Source organism: Dipodomys spectabilis, unplaced genomic scaffold (genome assembly GCF_019054845.1).
Source record: "Dipodomys spectabilis isolate Male_0828 unplaced genomic scaffold, ASM1905484v1 ptg000069l, whole genome shotgun sequence".
Lineage (NCBI taxonomy): Eukaryota > Metazoa > Chordata > Mammalia > Rodentia > Heteromyidae > Dipodomys > Dipodomys spectabilis.
The window spans coordinates 10,404,076-10,423,415 of record NW_024870746.1 but is presented as its reverse complement, the minus strand read 5'-3'; the positions used below and the strand labels follow the sequence as shown (position 1 = coordinate 10,423,415).

The window sequence follows — 19,340 nt, the reverse complement described above, 5'->3', positions numbered from 1 at the left end:
CTTTCTTCTTTTTTTTTTTTTTTTTGGTTGTGGGACTTGAACTCTGGGCCTGGGCACTGTCCCTCAGCTCTTCAGCTCAAGGTGAGTGCTCTACCACTTGAGCCACAGCACCACTTCCAGCTTTTTTCTTTTTGCTTATGTGGTGCTGAGGAATCAAACCCAGGGCTTCATGCATGCAAGGCAAGCGCTCTACCACTGAGCCACCTTCCCAGCCCCTCTTTTTTTCTTTTTTTGTGCCAGTCCTGTGGCTTGAACTCAGGGCCTGGGCAATGTCCCTGAGCCTCTTTGTGCTCAAAGCTAGCGCTCTACCACTTGAGCCACTGCGCCACTTCCAGTCTTTTCTGAATAATTTATTGGAGATCAGAGTCTCACAGACTTTTTTGCCCAGTCTGGCTTCACCCCAAGATCCTCAGATCTCAGCCTCCTGAGTAGCTAGGATTATAGGTATGAGCCATCCATTTCGTATTTCTCAGTGGTAAAAAGATTCAAAATCCTAGCCAGGCGCTGGTGGCTGACGCCTGTAATCCTAGCTACTCAGGAGGCTGAGATCTGAGGATCGCAGTTCAAAGCCAGCCCGGGCAGGAGAGACCGTGAGACTCCGATCTCCAATAAACCACCAGAAAACCGGAAGTGGCGCTGTAGCTCAAGTGGTAGAGCGCTCGCCTTGAGCTGAAGAGCTGAGGGACAGCGCCCAGGCCCAGAGTTCAAGCCCCAAGGCCGACAAAAAAAAAAAAAAAAAAGATTCAAAATCCTTTCCTGTGTGTGTGTGTGTGTGTGTGTGTGTGTGTGTGTGTGTGTGTACGTGTATGTGTATGCACTTGGCCAAGCTGGCTTTGAACTACAATCCTCAGATTTCGGCTTCCTAGTAGCTAGGATTATAGGTGTGAGCTACCAGCTCATCTAGCTTTTTTTGGGGGGGGGGGGGGGAGGGGTCTGGTTGTGGGGCCTGAACTCTGGGCCTGGGCACTGTCCCTCAACTCTTCAGCTCAAGGCTAGCACGCTACCACTTGAGCCACAGCGCCACTTCCAGCTTTTTTCTTTTTGCTTATGTGGCGCTGAGGAATCGAACCCAGGGCCTCAGGCATGCAAGACAAGCGCTCTACCACTGAGCCACCTTCCCAGCCCTAGCTTTTTTTTTTTAAGAAGAGTTGGTAACACGTACCAGTAATTCCATGTACTTGGAAGGTGGAGATAAAGGCATGGAGCTTGGCCCAAGGGCTAAAGTATTTCCCTAGCTAGCAAGTCCCTGAGTTCAATCTCCAGTACTACCAAAATAAGATATATATAGATATATAGATAGATAGATAGATATGTATGTATGTATAGTACATTTCAGCATACCTTCTTGAGTACCTTTGCTAAGTAAGCCCTGGAGGAACTTTGAGGTTTACTTTGTAAAACTAGGGGTGATTTTCTCCAACCACTTTACTTCCTCTTTGTAGAACAGAGAAAGCACCCCTGAGAACAGTACAAACTAAGAGAAGCCATAGTGTTTATCCACCATTAGTCTCCCATACTTCTCTATTTATACCTCAGTTATTTACGGGTCTCTCACTGAGATTGCCTTAAGGTGGGAACCATAAGAGGTATTCATCCATACACCCAGTCCAGTGCAGACTCACAAGGACACTCAGTAATCATTTGTTAAATGTGAATTTAACTGAAGTGAATTGGGTTCTAGTATCAGGGATTTTTTAGTTTTCTTTTTTAAAGTAAGCTTTATATAAAACATCTAAAAAAGAAAATTCACTTTTTTGTTTGTTTTTAAACATAGTCTAAATTTAGAGTTCAGCTTCCAATATGTTCATTGCCCATATTTTTAAAGCATTCTGCGCAATGACTCATCAAAGTACCTAAATAGATACTTTTTGAAAAGTCACAATGGCCTTAGGAAACAAAATTAGGTTTGGCAAATAAAATGTTTTCCCTCTGCAATCAAGAATATGGAGACTTATTGAAATACAGAGGAGGATCTTCAAGTATAATTTTAGCAAAGGTGTTTTGTTTTGTTTCTTTTTTTCCCCTCCTTTTTAGAAAAGTTGAAAGTGAAGCAAAGATCACCTGAGGAATCCCTGCAGGGGCTCTCCTCCTCAGGATGATGTAGTGTGCTGCTGACAGTTCATTCTAGACCCAAATATCAGACCAGTCAGTACTTCCTGCATGCTAGTCATGAGGCTCTTTTTATGTACTTCAGTGGCATGAATAAGATACTCTATTTTTAGTGATGGTTTTGTTTTTCCTTTAAGTAATCTCATATCTCCTTGTCAGTTTCCTAGAGGAAGTTCTGTCTTCTGGACTACACAGCAGAGGCAGGGAGAGCTCTCAAGTCACCTCGAGGTCAGCAAGCAGAAGATGAAATGGTGACAGAGAGTGGGTACCATGGCACAGGTTCCCCTCCTGCTTGCTCCACAGGCCTTCCCTGATGGCCAGCTAGCCTGCTGGTTCCTGAACGGCTGGCGGGCATCAAGACTGGGGATAAGCTGAGAAGTTGAAACCCACCCCAACCCACTTTCTCTCAGTTTCCTTATCAAATAAATGTTTCTTTGTATATTTGATAGCACAATCACGCTCCTGTCTGATAGATTTTGTTGAGATCCTATTTGGGAAAAGGATTATCAGAGCCGAGAGGCCTGCAAAAGAGCCAGATGAGGTACATACCTCCCTCTTCAATTTCCTCTCTTTCCTTGGCCCTTTCTTCTTTCTGTTCACCACATTCCTATATAACTCATTTCAGAGACCTCACCGTGTTTCTTGAGAGAACCATGAAAAAGGTATTTGTCCCCATGTTGCAATTTTCTGTGGCACTGAGAAACTATGAATGACTACAATAAAACTTCATTTTGTGGAAATATGAGTGATTTTCTTTCTTGGGATTCATTTATGGGAATTCAGGAAGTAAGGTTTGAGATGGCTGTATGCCAAACGCAATGAAGGCATTGCCTCTACCTGGAAGATATTTAAAGTATACCAAGGCAGATAATAAATGCTGGTCTCAATTTTGCTTCTCTTGAAAGCAGTAAAAAGCAATGGTATAATCATAGCAAAAATAGCAGAGCTCAATCCTCTTCCAATTCTCTATAAGGTGTGTATGAGTTTAAATGTTAACAAATATTCTCTGGCATGGGACATTCTGTGATCAAGTTTATGTCATATTTACACGGCATTGGGAATGTTTGTGCCTCAGCTTCCTCATCCATAGAACAGGAGTAATAATACTTTTCTCATGGGATTGCAAGAGATGAGGCAGTACACTAATATTTACAAGGCTGATTCCATTATTACTGGCCCTCTATTTTTTCCCCTCTAAAAACATTTTAATTAAGGTTTTGTATGTTTTTAATAACCCCTCTCCCCCACAGATTGAAATGCCCTGACCAAAACCTCACTCCTGTTTACAAAAGCCAAGAGGATGTTTTGAAACAACTGTTTCAATAACAGTTTCTACTCAGGAAACTTGTAGTCAGCAATTCACAAGATTTTACCTGTAATCATGTCCTTTTCCTAAGTGGAGTTACTTATGAAATACTCAATTGAAGCACAAAGCCACTGGCAGGGATGTCTTATGCATGAACGTATTTAGGAGGTAACCCTACCATGATTCCTCCCGGTGTCTTATCTCCCTCAAAGAGAAAAGTGGCTTGAACTATTTCTGAGATTTGTGCGTATGGTGGTGTCAAGCTCACTGAGGAGACAGTGTTATAAAAATGTGTAAAGGAACCTAGATGTGCCTCATTCACATTTCTCACTTAAGCACTGAACTTTGGAAAACTGTCCTACATAGAGCCAAATTTATGTGCCATAAGGTTCACCTGGTAAGAGAGAAGTCAGCATGATGAACCAGTCAGAGGAAGACTATAGCATGTGGGAAGAGGGGTGAGTGGCCAGAGGGGCAGGTAAGAGAAGGTAGGGAGAGGACTAGAGGATGGAGCTGTGCAGTACTGCCAGTTAATAGGAGGGAGAAAGCCAGAGATTTATGTAACATCTTAAGGAGCAGACAGGCAGAGAAGGTTCTTCAGCCCACATGCATCTGCTCTAGAATCTGAAAATTACTTTGGAGGGTTATTTTTTATGGGTCCCTCTGCCTGATGTTTACAGGGCCCAGATCCTATCTGATAGAGAGCGCGAGGAGCACAGGGCCTTACATCTAGGAGGTCCTCAAGCATTACTGACTAAATGAAACCTACTGGAAAAAAGGAAGATGGGGGAAGTCATGAATCACTTCTTCCCCCATAAGCCAAAAGTCATCTAAATAATGTAGACTTTTTTTTTTCTTTGTGGTGCTCATAATTGGGTCCAGGACCTCCTGCATGCTAGACAAGTGTTCCTCTACTGAGTTAATTCCAACCCCTATTAAACTATAGATCCAAGTTATGCCTATTTGTCTGATCAACATGCCCTCAAAAAGTCATGCAGTATACTTTCCTTACATTATTCTGCTTCCTCATATATAAAATATCCTGGACTTTTTTTAATGTGTCCCACCTTATTTATTTACCATACTGGGGATTGGACCTAAGACCTCTAATTTGCTAGACAAGAAGTTTACTACTTGAGCCATGCTCCCCAGCGCTTTTTGGGATAGGGAAGGGACGGTTTAGAAAATGTGTGCTGTATGTATGTGTTGGTGCTTTGCACACATACACATGCATCTGTGTCTCCCTGCAGGCTTGAGTCAGAAAGGCTGAATTTAGCCAGTAACTTGTATAAATTTGAGCATGTCAGTGGATTCATTACACCGTTTCCTCATTTCCCAGGAGAATATTCATACTCACTCTATATGCTTCACAAGGTGGCACTAAAGCCTTTACATGACATAGAAAAATATTTTGAAAGGATAAAGTTCTACAACTCATCTTAAACAGGAGAATTAATTCCTATGACTAAGGGAAGGAGACAGCATATTACTGGATTAGGAGGAAAGGTGGATCTAAGAACACAGAGGATGCCTAATTCAACGGATGCCAGAAAAAGCCAAAGAACCCTCTACCTCTCACATCATAAATTTAACCACTCTTTTTAAATCTTGAGATGTCTCCAGAATGTTTGCCCTCTTTCTCCTGCTCTGTACCAAATATTCTTACTCATTTTCTAGTAATTATGTACCTACATACACAGAGTATGCATGTAAGATGATGTTTGTATCAGTTTATTATCATACTTAGCCCTAAAGGACAATAATTTTGTTTTCTAAGGTCTTTCCCTGGGCATCTTACATGGCCACCTAACTTCCCTTGTTGATAGAATGTTTGTCTCTCAGTATCCACAAGTGGATGAACAGGGACTTAAAAATCTTCAATGACTTGACCAAAGGCCAGAGGCGTAAAGACACGGCCACACAGACAGGCTTTCCTCCACCTGTCTTGCCATCAAACACGTACTGAAACATGAAGTTACGAAGCCACACCCCGCAGGCTCTGAGGCAGTTTTGGGCGGGAAGGGTCAACAGAGGTCTCCAGTTAAGAGTACCCTCTCTAGATAGGGAGCCCATCCATCCACTGGACTCCAACATACAGACGAAGGGAATGGTCATGGCAGAGCATCAGGGAGATAGCCAAGAAGTGAGCCATACTTGGAGCCTCATGCTGTGTACACATATTATGTGTACACACGTATTATGTGTACACATGTGTACATATGTATGTGTACATACATATATATCCCTGGTATAAAGGGTCCTGGCTCTGAAGACAAGAGTTCTCTTGCCAGCACTTACGCATCGGCAGATCTCTCAGCCTTCCTGTACCTCGCTTGTCTGCCCATGACATGGAGACCGTCATAAGATGTTCCTTATACTGGGGACTTATTCTCCTGAGGCTCAAATAAGGCTTTGTAAACTGGAAGCGATATGTATTAATAACAACAACTTTTCTCCCAATCTATTCCAACAGCATAGCCTCGGAAGCATAAAACTTTTCTCTAACACCTGACCTGCTCAGACCATTCTCTACCACCCAGAAGGCGTCTGGGTGGCGCTTCTGTTTTTGTTTGGGTTTGGGAGGCAGATGATCTCCACCTCGGTTATCCAGGCTCTTCCCAAATCCGCAAGTCTCTATGATCCACCGGGTCTGCGGGGCTGGGCGACTGGGCAGGTCCGCGTTTGCCCATCTCACCCCACCTCCGGCTGGGCTGGGATCTGGGAGCGGGTCTCCTCGGGGATCAGGTCCGCCAGCCTCCCCCCGGATGAGTCAGAAACAAAGACGGGGGGTGGGGGGAGCGGGGGAGCGCACTGGCTGCGGCTCCGCGATTCGCCCTTTATTCTGAACTCGCAACGTCAGCGGGCCCGCGGATGGAGCGGCGGGGCGCGGGCCGGGCCGGGCGGGTGGGCGGCGGGGGGCGCGCTCGGGGCCCGGGCCGCGTGGGCGCCGGGATGGAGGGCGCCGAGGGGCGGGGAGCGGCCGTGCGTGAGTGTGCGAGGGCGAGGGAGTGCGCGGGAGGCCGGCCTTTAGTGTAACCAGAGCTACAAAGAGGGGGAGAGTCCCGGAGCGGGAGGGAGGGCGGGCGGGCGGCGGGCGGGAGCCGGGGAGGAGCGTGGTGGCGCCCGGGCACCTTCGCCACCCTCCCGCTGGGAAGCAGCCCCCCTCGGAGCGGCCGAGACCCCCACGCGGGGCCGCCCCTCGGCCCCTCGACCCCGCGCCCCGCCGGGAATAATGAAGAAGAACAATTCCACCAAGAGGGTGAGTGCGCCCGCCCGGCGGCCCGCGCCGCCGCCGCCGACTTCGTGCTCCCGCGACCCCGGCCCGGTCCGGGCGGCGCGCGGCGGGGCGCCCCGCGCGAGCCCCCAGCCCCGGCCGCGCCCGCGCCCCGCCCCGGCCGCCCGCCGGGCCCCGGGACCTCCGCCCGCGGCCCCGCGCCGAGGCTCCAGAGGGGGCTTTTGTTTACCTGCCTCGGGGGGCTTTAACTTGGCTTAGTTTGTGCCCTGCCCGACCCGCACCCCGTCCTCCCCCGCTGACCGGCCGCCGCGTGCCTCGAGCCGCGCGCGGCGAACAGACAATGAGAAATAAAATAAGATGCCGTTAGTCGTGGCGAGGGGCTGGGGGAGGGGGCCGGACGCGGGGACCGCGGGGAGCCCCCTCTCTCCCGGGCCCCTCCCCGCGCAGTCCGGCTGCTGATTTGGGGGAGGGGGCGGCGGGTAAGAGAGTTCCTCGAGTGAAAACCTGTTCCCCCCAGTGAGGAGCAGACCTCGAGGGGTCCCCGGCTCCAGCTTTGGAGGCGACCGGGGAGCTCGGGGAGCCGTGGAGGAGGCCCGAGGGACGGGGGCGAGCTCCGTGATCGTTCACCGGCCGCGGCTTCTCTTGCCCCGGGCAGGGCCCCCAGGATGGAAACCATCAATCTGCACCGCCCGAGAAGGTCGGCTGGGTCCGGAAATTCTGCGGGAAAGGGATTTTCAGGGAGATTTGGAAAAACCGCTATGTGGTGCTGAAAGGGGACCAGCTCTACATCTCGGAGAAGGAGGTAGGTGCCCTTTGCCTCCAACTATCCCTGTTTTCTCCCCGTCCCCACTTTGGCTCCCCATGAGGCTTGGCTGCCTTTAGCACCCCTACCCCGCCACACACACACTACCCCCTCTCGATTTGTTCCAGAAGCAAGTTCAGTGGTCGCATTACTCTGTACCCTTCTCTTCTGCAGAGAAAGGTCACCTTTTACTGAGAAGACCTAAGAATTCCAAGTTGAGTTTGTTTGTTTTTTCCTTGCAAAAACAGCCCCCTCTCAACACGCCCTAGAAGAAGTTCTAAGTGCACCCCCCTCCCCATCTCCTACCCTATCCTGACCTCATGAAATAGGGGGTTGGTTTGCTGTTGTTGTTGAACTCCAGCCGATCACTCCTTCCTGTCCCCCTACCCCAGCCCACTGGCCTTTCCTTTCCTGCCTGAAGCAGAGGTGTAGGCAGGTCCTATCAGATGCACAGCCACCCTGAATCAAAATCACACAACCCGTGGTCGATCTTGGTGACCCCAGAAAAATAGCTGAGGGCCAGCTAGTTTTTGTTGGGGCCAGTGTCCGATAGTGCTGTCCCTCATCCCACTTCCGTCCCTTCCTGGCCAGCCTAATTTGTATCAAAGGAGAGAGAAATGGACATGGGAACCTGTCTCTGCATTGCTTTACCTCTGTAGTTAAACAGGAAAGCCACAGCCCACATTGGAGCAGAATCTGAGACCAGATCACTGACCCAGACTCTTTTCCCTTTTGTCCCTAACTCTTGGGATCAGTAACTCTTAATAGTTCCTGGAATGCTCCTCTGTGTTTGCCTAGCCTGGTAGACTGTCCCATGTTCTCCTTCCGGTGTCCCTTCTTTCCCTGATTCTGGGTTCCCTCACCCAGAACTGACTGGGAAGTGCTCCCCGAGTTCTAACCCCTTCTGCTTTCAGAAGTCGACACAGTCAGTAGATTGTATTTAGGTAAATAAATCCTTTTATGGTATTGAAATAGATATACTTGCAGCCCAAGAGCAAGTAGTCATCTGTAAAGAGCGGCTACTAATACATTGAGGGAAGGACTAAGCCACTGAAAAGACCCTGTGGAAAGTATTTCATCCTAGCTGCCACTAAGCTAGAAATTTGCTGATGGAGTCTTAGGACTCCAAGTGAAAGAAGACAGGCAGATCCTACTGAAAGTTTTCTCCACAAGTTTCTGGCTTTCCGGTTAAAAAAAAAGATAAGCAAGTGTCAAAGTGTATTCTCTGAACTTCATAATGGCAAGACACTGAAACAAGCAGACAGAACTTCATTCCACCAAGCTCCCGGGAAGCTAGAGGACAGTTAAATGTAGAAGAAACAAAAACAATTGTGTTTTCTTGTTAATTTTTGTCCAAAGCACAGTCTGGAGGTGAAAGAATGGGTACCTTGTGTGTGAAGGAAGGTAGAAAGAGCCAGAGAAGGATGGAATGACCTCAGCCTGGACTGCTTGTCGTCCTATGAGTCAGGAGCACCTGACTAACCCAGGGCCAACTGTTCCTGCTGAGAAGGGCATTGGAAAAGAGGGAACAGCATATTGATGCTGCTCTTCTTCAGAGCCAGTTTTCATGCTACAGTGGGCCTAGGTTAGGGGAGAAACTACCAGAAGACTCTAGTCTGACTACTTCTCAGAATCAATGGATTCAAGATTTTTAAAAATCATAGTATGGGCTGGGAAGGTAGCTCAGTGGTAGAGTGCTCGCCTAGCATGCATGAAGCCCTGAGTTTCATTCCCCAGTGCCACATGTGTAGAAAAAGCCAGAAGTGGTGCTGTGGTTCAAGTGGTAGAATGAGCCTTGAAAACAAGAGCCTCAGGGACAGTGCCCAGGCCCTGAGTTCAAACCCCAGAACTAGCACCAAAAATAAATTAATAAAATAATAAAAAATCATAGTATGATATTTGTAATTTATGTGTAATGCAAAACAGTAATCCTAACCCTCTTTCCCAGTTTTCACAAATCTTTCTTCTTTTTTTTAACTTCTTATCAAAAAGACAAGGATTCCCATAACTACCTCAAGCCATAGAGTCCTTGCGTCTGCTGTGAATCTTTGTGCTTGCTCTCAGGAAAGGATACTCTTTATCACAGAGAGCAGGGCACCTTCTGATCGTGGACTAATGTGTAGGAACAGACGCTGGACCTTAGGAAGACCTTGTGGGAGAGGAGGTTGTGTTGGAGCAACTCTTGGCAAATGTAGCGGAAAATCCATGTCTGTGAGCCTCAGATAAAGGATCAGAGGGAAGGGGGGCTAATATAGGAGATGAGTTATTGTAAGTGAGGCTTCAAGAATTAGATATGGGGGGAAAAAACAACACAGTGGAGAACAAGGCTGGTGGGTGAGGAATGTTTGTCTTTTCTTGGCACTGGAATATGCTTGCTCACTTCACCCTGCCTCCTAGCCCTGCCCTATGAAGGGCTGACTTTGCCCATGTCCCTTGTTCCCAGAGCTCCTTATCAGCCTCATCCAAGCCAGAATAGAAACCTTCTCTTCCCTGTCCCCAAGGAAAACAGAACAAGTGACTCTCTTCCCCTAGCCGTGCACACACGCCCAGCACCTTCCTCTCCAAGTTCTCTGGCTCTGCTGATAGTCTCACTATAGGGAAGGAAGGGGAGAGGAGAGGTGATGCATCATCCTGCATCCTGGCCCTATGTTTCTGGGAATTGTTCTTGAATGCCCTTTGCAGCTCCTTGTCACCCTCCACCCATAGTCCTTCAAGGCTTCTGATCACTTTCCAGCCCAAAGCCAGGGAGCTTGGACAGGGGGAGAGCCCCAGAGCCAAGCCATGCGGTAGCAAATGAAGAGAGGGACAGACGAGCTGTTCCTCTGTGATCATCGTCTGTACTCCTGCCTTCAGCCCTCTAGGTCCAGCAGCAAATCAGAAGGGCAGTTAGAGACAAGACTCAGATGGAGTGGGGAATGTCATAGAGACACTTTTCCCACCTCAAAGTTATATACACTTGGTCATGTACACAATTCCTATTCTAGAGCTTGGGAAATGGCAGCTCTTTTGGAAACACTTCCAGTTGAGGAGAGTAAATACCTTCCAAGGAAGATGTGAGCCTACTTTTACTTCTATCAAAATGGATACTAGTGGTTTTAACTTTTGGTGGTGGTATTGGGGGGTTCTAACTAAGGGTGAATGCTCTACAACTTGGGCCCTCTTTGGTTTTAGTTGTTTTTCAGATAAGTTCTCATGTTTTTGCCTAGGCCAACCTGGTCTGTGATTCTTCAATTTATATCTTCTTGTGAGGCTGACATACAGGTGTACACCACCATTCCAAGCTTATTGGTTGAAATGGGGTGTCTTGCTAACTACTTTGCCCTGGGCTGGCCTAGAACCATGATCCTCATTATCTCTGTCTCTAGTAGCTATGATTATGGGCTTGAGACATCAGGCCAGTTTTGCATTTTTCTCCTAGGAATCATGACCAGTTCCTGGGTGTTCCAAACCAAGTGGAAGGTTGTTCATTGGGATGAGTGTCTTTATAGTAGATATATTAGAGGAAGGAGCAGGAACTACCATGTAAACCATAAGACCCAGGAGGCCAAAAGCAGACCTTCAGTCCTCAGCTATCCCTGATACTGGTGCTGCCTTTGTCTCCTTTCTCTGGCAGAGGCCAACTGGGTCTTCCTTACTTGGGGATATCTGGGCAGCCTGCACACCATGTCCCTGTAAAGACATGAGCCCTTTAGGTCTTGTAAACTGTGTCCTCTAGAACAGGGTGGGGCTTGTGGGTGAAGAAAGGCTTTGGAAATGGTGGGGTTGGCTGAGGAGAGGTCAACAGAAATCCTTATGAGGACTCGGGACTCGGAGTCTGCCCCAGTCTCATCCCCTAAAAACAGGCCTTTATACACCTTTGCTGGATAGCCTTTTCCTAGCCTGCCATCCTTCCCCCTCCTCAGGCTTCTTCTCACTCCCCAGACTGATCTAAACCAATGGGAGGGAGGGGGTCAGGGGAGGCAGCTAAGTAATTTTATCCTCCTCACCTCACCTCCAAATGTCCCCTAGGTAAAAGATGAGAAAAATATTCAAGAGGTGTTTGACCTGAGTGACTATGAGAAGTGTGAAGAACTCCGGAAATCCAAGAGCAGGAGCAAGAAAAATCATAGCAAATTTACTCTTGCCCACTCCAAACAGCCTGGTAACACGGTAGGTTTCTCTGGCTACTGTGGCCACTGGAGCTCTGGAGGAGGTGGGAGGTGGGAAAGGGAGAGCTCCTTCCTCTTCACATTCTTTTTTGTTTTGGTTTGGTTTGGTTTTTTTTCCCCATCGTGGGGCCTGAACTCTGGGCCTGGGCACTGTCCCTCAGCTCTTCAGCTCAATGCTAGGGCTCTACCGCTTGAGCCACAGTGCCACTTCCAGTCTTTTCTGCTTATGTGGTGCTGAGGAATGGAGCCCAGGGCCTCATGCTTGCAAGCAAGCACTCTACCACTGAACCACCTTCCCAGCCCCTTCCTCAGAGGCCCTGGATTGCTTTCCTACTGACTTTTATTATATCACTTGCAATATACTGTGGCTATTCCCTTCCCTCCAGGCATGCCAGCCTTTAGCCACAAAGATCGTATCTGTCTCTCCCACACCTCACATACATACTGCTGCATGTGCACATATCTCTTGAGAGAAAACGACTGGTCTGGTGGCTTAGCGATAGAGTGCTTACCTTGCATGCCTGAGGCCCTGAGTTCGATTCCTCAGCACCACATAAGCAAAAAGAAAAAAGCCGGAAGTGGTGCTGTGGCTCAAGTGGTAGAGAGCTAGCCTTGAGCTGAAGAGCTGAGGGACAGCGCCCAGGCCCAGAGTTCAGGCCCCATGACTGGACCCCCCCCCCAAAAAAAAAAAAAGAAAGAAAAAGAAAATGACTGGTCTTTGTGCCCTGATAAGTGGTTGAGGAAATCCAAGGAAAGTGTTTCTTTCATATTCTGTTTTTGAAAACATTCAAAGATCTTTAATACCTGTCTTTTATCAAATCTCATCTAATTATCTCCAGTGCCACATTAATATCCAGTGCATGCACCCTCCTCCCCCTCTCTCTTGTCTCTCTTTCTCGTCAATGTCAGTGCTAGGGCTTGAACTTAGGGCCTGGGCGCTTACCCTTAGCTTTCTTCACTCAAAGCTGGTGGCTCCACCGCTTGAGCCACAGCTCCACTTCCAGTTTTGCTGTTTGGGGATAAGGTTCCCCAAATGGTCCAGACTGGCTTTGAACCTCAATCCTCAGATATTAGCTTCCTGAATAGCCAGGATTATTACAGGCGTGAGCCACCGGCGCCCAGCTCCAGTGCTCTTCTTAGCTCCTCTTTGTTGTTTCCTAAACCACCTTCCAACTATACTATTTGGCAGGAATGGGGAATGGGTTTCCTGAGTTATAGAAAACTCTGGAAGCAGAATCATACTCCTTCCAGGAGCTGAGTCTAAGAGAATGAGATTATAATTTCTTATTTCTTCACTGTCAAGGTGAGGCACCAACTCTAAAACCCTGGCTGAAACAAGAATCTTCCCCTCATAGGCACCCAACCTGATCTTCCTGGCTGTGAGTCCCGAAGAGAAGGAGTCATGGATCAACGCCCTCAACTCAGCTATCACAAGAGCTAAGAACCGCATCTTGGATGAGGTCAGGGGGCTTATTATGGGGAGAGGGATACTGGGGCAGAGGGAGCAGCTGTGGCTCACTAAAGTGAGATTATTGTTAGGGCCCCATTTAATTGTTCCCCCATCAGCTTCTTCCTCTCCCTTTTGGAAGCCTTCTTGTTCTTCTACCTTCTCAGAATCTTTTCTCCCAGTTCCTCTTCCCCCATTCATGATGCATGAGCCAGCCTCGGGCCAGCTTTAAGGCGCCCCTTCCTGACCTTGGTACTTGCTCAACATAGTTAATGGGATAGGCTCATTTCCCAATCCAGGAATATTCAGGTTTGGGGGGATTCTGGGTTGGGACAGAGAGTCCTGAAGAGCACCTGAGACTCACAGTGCATCTCTTCAGGTCACCGTTGAGGAGGACAGCTATCTCGCCCACCCCACTCGAGACCGAGCAAAAATCCAACACTCGCGCCGCCCCCCAACTCGGGGACACCTCATGGCTGTGGTATGTAGGACTATAAGAAAGTAAACATTTCCAAAGGGCTCGTTCTGTGTCAGTGCATCTCAGGACTGTATACCACCAGAGGCATGCATGAAAGGCCTCCAATACCAGCACCAAAGGCCAACAAGGTCCTTCATTTTGTGTCCCTGTGTGATTCCCTAAATCAGAAATGTTGCTTAGCCAGGCACCAGTGGATTATGCCTATAATTCTAGCTACTTGGGAGGCTGAAAGATCTAAGGATTAAGATTCAAAACTAGCCTAGGCAGACAAATCCATGAGACTTTTATCTCTAATCAGCAAAAAGCCAGAAGTGGAGTGTGGCTAAAGTGGTAGAGTGCCAAGCATTGAGCAGAAAAGCTAAGCAAGAATATGAGCCATGAGTTCAAGCCCTAGTACTACCATGCGCACACATACACAAATTAAAATGTAAATAATGTAATATATATTTCTTCAGTACCTATTATATGTTCAAATATTTCTGTTCTCAATTTATTGTCTTGGGGCTGGGAAGGTGGCTCAGTGGTAGAGCGCTTGCCTTGCATGCCTGAGGCCCTGGGTTCGATTTCTCAGCACCACATAAGCAAAAAGAAAAAAGCCAGAAGTGGCGCTGTGGCTCAAGTGGTAGAGCGCTAGCCTTGACCTGAAGAGCTGAGGGACAGCACCCAAGCCTAGAGTTCAGGCCCCACAACCGGACCCCCCCCCAAAAAAAATCAATTTATTGTCTTTTGGGGAAAGTAAGAAAGATACATACTTCTAAAGCAAAAAATCAAAGAGATAAATGCTGTGCAGAAGGTACAAGTCATACCAGGCACTGGTGGCTCACTCCTGTAATGCAAAGTATTCAGGAGACTGAGAGCTGAGTATCAAGGTTCAAAGCCAACCTGGAAATAAAAAGTCTGTGAGACTCATATATTCAGTTAACTAGCAAAAAGCCAGAAGGAGAGTTGCAGCTCAAGTGGTAGAATGCCATGGCACCTTGAGTAAAAAAGCCAAATGAGATTGAGAGGCCCTGAGTTCAAGTCCCAAGCTCTGCTGAATGGCAACAACATTAAGTACTACATGTACTCGGAGCAAGTGCCAGTGAAACAAATAAAGTGGCAGTTTCTTGTAGAGAAGCAGTCAGGTATAGTAGGAGAAACAGAGGCCTTGGTGTTAGTAGACCCTGAGTTGGAACCTGGCTTTGCAGTCCATTCATGTCTGTCTAGTAGGGCAGTGATGACGTCTACCTTACAGGGTTAAGTGAAGAATAAACAAAACAAATATGTATAACTACATATGAAATAACGAATACAGCTTTTTTAAATTACAGTATGCTGAAAATAAAAGAGCAAGCTTTATTACATGATAAAGGGTTCATAATTTTCAAATAGCAGAGCAGGCTGAGGTGTGTGAGGAGATGCAGATGGACAAGAACAGTTCCTGTGCTGTTTGGAGCGTCTGTGTCAAGTCCACTGTAATGTTTGGGTCTACAATCCAGAGGGAGTAGATGCCTCTGGAAACTTACAGCATAGTGGAAAGCAGGAAAAGAGCAGGCAAAATTACATTGTCACAGAAAAGTAAAAGAAAGCTCAAATCACCATCAAAGGCAAACGAAATGGCAAAGAGCAGAAGGCTGTCTCTCATCCAGGGAAGGCTCCTTGAGGAAGGAAATGATAGCACACCATCCATCTTTCAGGCATCATTCCTGGAAGCCCTTCTGAAGATGATTTATCCTTTTCTTTTCCTTTTCCCACCCTCTCCCTCCCCAGGCTTCCACCTCTACCTCAGATGGGATGCTGACCTTGGACCTGATCCAAGAGGAAGATCCTTCCCCTGAGGAGCCAACCTCTTGTGCTGAGAGCTTTCGGGTGGACCTGGACAAGACAGTGGCCCAGCTAGCCAGCAGTCGGCGGAGAGCTGACTCGGACCGGATCCAGCCCTCCTCGTACAGGGCAAGTAGCCTTCCTCGACCTTGGGAAAAGCCAGACAAGGGGGCCACCTATACTCCCCAGGCACCGAAGAAGTTGACCCCCTCAGAGAAAAGCCGCTGTGCCTCCCTTGAGGAGATCCTGTCTCAGCGGGACACTGGCCCAGCCCGAACCCTCCACCTGCAAGCTGAGGAATCCCCAACTCCTAGCCCACCCCACCCAGGACAGCTGTCCCGGATCCAGGACCTGGTAGCAAGGAAACTGGAGAAGACTCAAGAGCTGCTGGCAGAGGTTCAGGGACTGGGAGATGGCAAGCGAAAGGCCAAGGACCCTCCACACTCTCCACCTGATTCTGAGTCAGAGCAGCTGCTGCTGGAGACAGAGCGGCTGCTGGGAGAAGCGTCATCGAACTGGAGCCAGGCAAAAAAGGTGCTGCAGGAAGTCAGGGAGCTAAGGGACCTGTACAGACAGATGGACCTGCAGAGCCCTGACACCCACCTCAGACAGACCACCCAGCACACTCAATACCGGAAGAGCCTGATGTGAAAGGAGGGGTCTGGAACTCATGGGGGACAAACAGACTTATCTCCAAGTGTTGCAGGATGAGCTTTTTTATTTACCTCGATCAAAAAAAAAAAATCAAACTCATTGTTTTTGCTGATGTGTGATGCCCTCATGACCCTTCTTTCCTTACCTACCTTACTGAGATGGGGGTGACACTGTAGCAATAATAAGGAGCTTTCGGGCTGGGAAGGTGGCTCAGTAGTAGAACTCTTGCCTTGCATGCATGAGGCCCTGGGTTCCATTCCTCAGCACCACATAAGCAGAAAAAGCCGGAAGTGGCGCTGTGGCTCAAGTGGTAGAGCGCTAGCCTTGAGCTGAAGAGCTGAGGGACAGCACCCAGGCACAGAGTTCAGGCCCCACAACCGGACCCAAAAAAAAAAAGGAGCTTTCACCTAAACAGAATGGGTGATAACGACACAGTCTGCTCACTTTACACACACCACCTGCCTCTAGACCTAGTAGGGAGCGGACAAGTACGTGCTCAGGGATCTAGCTTTAGAGAGGTCTGGGGAACAAGAGGTTTTCTCGTATGTCCCATTCCAGGCTTTCAGTTTGAGGGTGAAATTTCAGCTGTGCAATTCTAGTTCTAGGGATGTGGAGGCCAGGGCCACCTGTCCATGCCATAGGAGAAGTGCAATGTATTCCAGCTCTGAGGAGCATATGTGGAATTAAACTCTCCCCAGCCTCTAACCCTGGCTTCTCACTTATAACAGTCTGACTGACATCAAGCTGCCTGGGGCTTGGCTTATAGCTCAAGCAACCTATTGCGTAACATGCATGAGGCCCTGGGTTCAATCCCCGGGACAGGAAAAAAAGGATTGAACCATCTAGACTTTCTTATTTGAGGTGCTTCCTCCTTTGTTCTTCCAGGCCCTTCCCAGCATAAATTCAAAGACCCCAACTGGGATGGATGGGACTAGTTCAGTCATCTGACTGGGGGGTAGGGGTGACTAGCATGGGAACTGGAGAGAGCTGACTCCATGGAAGAATTGAACTAAGAGTGAAACTGACTTGTGATGCAGTTTTTGTAGGATGCAGGGGAAAACCAAACCTATGACCCGGTTCCTCTTTCGATTAAGAGAGGGTTTCCTGTAGCCTCTCCCCCTCCTTCCTTAAACCTCTCCTAACACTGACCAGCCCAGCTTTAGAAAAACAGCTCTGCCCACACCACCACCCCCGCCTGACTGCTGTGGTGCTGCCAGGCTTCCTTGCAGCGCATTGTGCTGCTTTTCTCTAAAGGTTCTAAGGTCAGGTCCAGCCACAGTGATAAAGGTCCAGAGAAGAGCAGGCCACGTAGGGATGATGTTTTTGAAAGAAAAGGACATAATGCCTCCTGAATCAAGTATCTACCTCACTCCCAGTGGCTAAGTCCAAGAGCTTCAGTGGTGGGAGGAGGGGGGGAGAAGAACTGCTCATAGATTCTAACAGTGAGGGTCTTCTAATGTCAGGAAAAGGAGGCAAGTAAGAGAAAAGAAACCCCTTTGGGAGAAAGTCCTTCCCATTCTTCAGATGTACTCCCACAGCCATGGAGGCAATGTCAAATGCCCACATTGAACCATATCAAGGCTCCACACTCCATTTCATGCGTTCTTCTACATCTAGCCTGTAGTTGGTTATCTACTTGAACCAAGGAAACAGGCACAAGGCACAAGGATGCCATTTCATTTGTCCCTCTCAGGTTCTCCTGGGTGCTGAGTTGAAGGAATCAGAGCTTCAGTCATTCAAATAAGCTCCAATCTCTAAAACAAGCATGATTATCAGAGCCACTCATTGCCACAAATTCTACACGTCTGAGTTAAAATTACACTTTCTATAAATCACTATCTCAGGATTTTTTTTTAAGCCAGTGTTTTCCCTTTCTTTTTCTTCTCACTCCTACATAATGAAGAAAAAGACAAAAGCAAGAATGGCATATGTGTCCCAACATGCCAATCATCTGTGACACCAAGGAGAGCCAGAAAGTGAGGAAGACACTGGGGAGAGTGACAGTGACAAGAAGCAGAAGAAAGATCAGGGACTCCCAGGGGACTGAGAAGAGCTGGTCACTCAGTGCTGGGATCTTCAGATACCAAAACCAACAACTTTCAGTTTGCCAGCCATTGCTCCAACACCAAGCCGTAATGTGATGAAATGAGCCCAGTTTGGAAAGGAGGTCTGGACTCAAGTTCTGACCCTGGGCAAACACACTCCGAGTGTCAATTTTCTTGTCTGCAAATTGCAGTTGCTGTTGAATAGGCAAAGGCAACATATGGAAAATGCCTGTCAATAAATGGCTGCTGGGGTTGCTATTATTAGTTTGGCTCAGTAAGCAACAAGCAGTCAGCTCAGGTGGCCAGAGCACAGTGAAGAAGGGTTAATCATGGTCACTGTTCTAGCCCACACACTTGATCACACCACAGGCTGTGCCCGTACCTCTGGTCAAAGGAGAGTTTAGCAGGCATAAAGCTAAAGACTGTTGAAAAAGAGAGAGGCCTGATTCCTGGGTTTCAACAATTTCAGAGCTGGCTGAGAATGCTCAGTGGTAGAGTGCTTGCCTAGCATGCACAAAGCCCTGGGTTCAATTCCTCAGCACTACATAAACAGAAAAAGCCAAAAGTGGCACTATGGCTAGCCTTGAGCAAAAAAAAAAGAAGCAGCAGCAGCAGCTCAGGGACAGTGCCTAGACCCCAAGTTCAAGCCCCATGATTAGCACAAAAAAACAAAAACAAAAAAAAAGCCAGGCACCAGTGGATTACAGTGGCCTGTAATCCTAGCTACTCAGGAGGCTGAGATCCGAGGATCATGGTTCAAAGCCAGCCCAGGTAGAAAAGTCTGTTAGACTCTCATCTCCAATTAACCACCAGAAAACCGGAAGTGGCGCTGGGGCTCAAATGGTAGAGTGCTAGCCTTGAGCTGAAGAGCCCAGAAACAGTGCCCAGGCCCAGAGTTCCAATCCCACAACCAACCCAAAAGAACAAAAAAAAAAAAAAAAAAAGAATTTCAGAACTGAATACAAAGCCAGGCTTTCCACTATAAAAGCAGCTTAAAGTGCATGGTTGTGGTGGGAAACCAGCAAAATTTCTTTTAGTGAAAATATGTGCCTTTAGTCTAGGAGCTAGAGACAGGATGGTACTCAGACTCTTGTTTCCATTCCACCAGTGTTTCCCTCCCTCCCTCTACCATTCTAATCTCTTCCTGCAAAACTGCCCTTCCTTCTGCCCAGTCGCTGTTTTGTGGTAAATGGATGATGGGTTGGGTAGGGAAGAGAAGAGCTCTGAGCCTACACAGGGCAACTTTCTTCCTGCACAGCTGCAGAGGGACAGTTTTCAGAATGTTTCTATTCCTACCTTCCTTCCTCCTTCCC

The 19,340-nt window shown here is 48.0% G+C and overlaps 2 protein-coding genes across 3 annotated transcripts in view; both read left to right on the top strand.

Annotated features, from left to right (window-relative positions):
- Vps45 (vacuolar protein sorting 45 homolog) overlaps nucleotides 1–2,849 on the top strand; it is a 52,121-nt gene extending 49,272 nt beyond the window's left edge. The window contains exon 15 of one of the 2 annotated variants that reach the window (XM_042681543.1): nucleotides 2,269–2,849. In XM_042681543.1, coding sequence (XP_042537477.1) covers nucleotides 2,269–2,356 — 88 coding nt within the window. In that variant the 3' untranslated portion in view covers nucleotides 2,357–2,849. The remainder of the gene's footprint in view (nucleotides 1–2,268) is intronic. The other variant, XM_042681544.1, reaches the window with a different exon arrangement.
- Nucleotides 2,850–6,407: 3,558 nt separating this feature from the next.
- On the top strand, nucleotides 6,408–16,081 carry Plekho1 (pleckstrin homology domain containing O1). The gene is made up of 6 exons (XM_042681546.1): nucleotides 6,408–6,674; nucleotides 7,306–7,452; nucleotides 11,461–11,601; nucleotides 12,956–13,060; nucleotides 13,427–13,528; nucleotides 15,275–16,081. Exons 1-6 carry the CDS (start codon nucleotides 6,648–6,650, stop codon nucleotides 15,977–15,979), a joined length of 1,227 nt encoding a protein of 408 aa, XP_042537480.1. The 5' UTR covers nucleotides 6,408–6,647; the 3' UTR covers nucleotides 15,980–16,081.
- The last annotated feature ends 3,259 nt before the right edge of the window (nucleotides 16,082–19,340 follow it).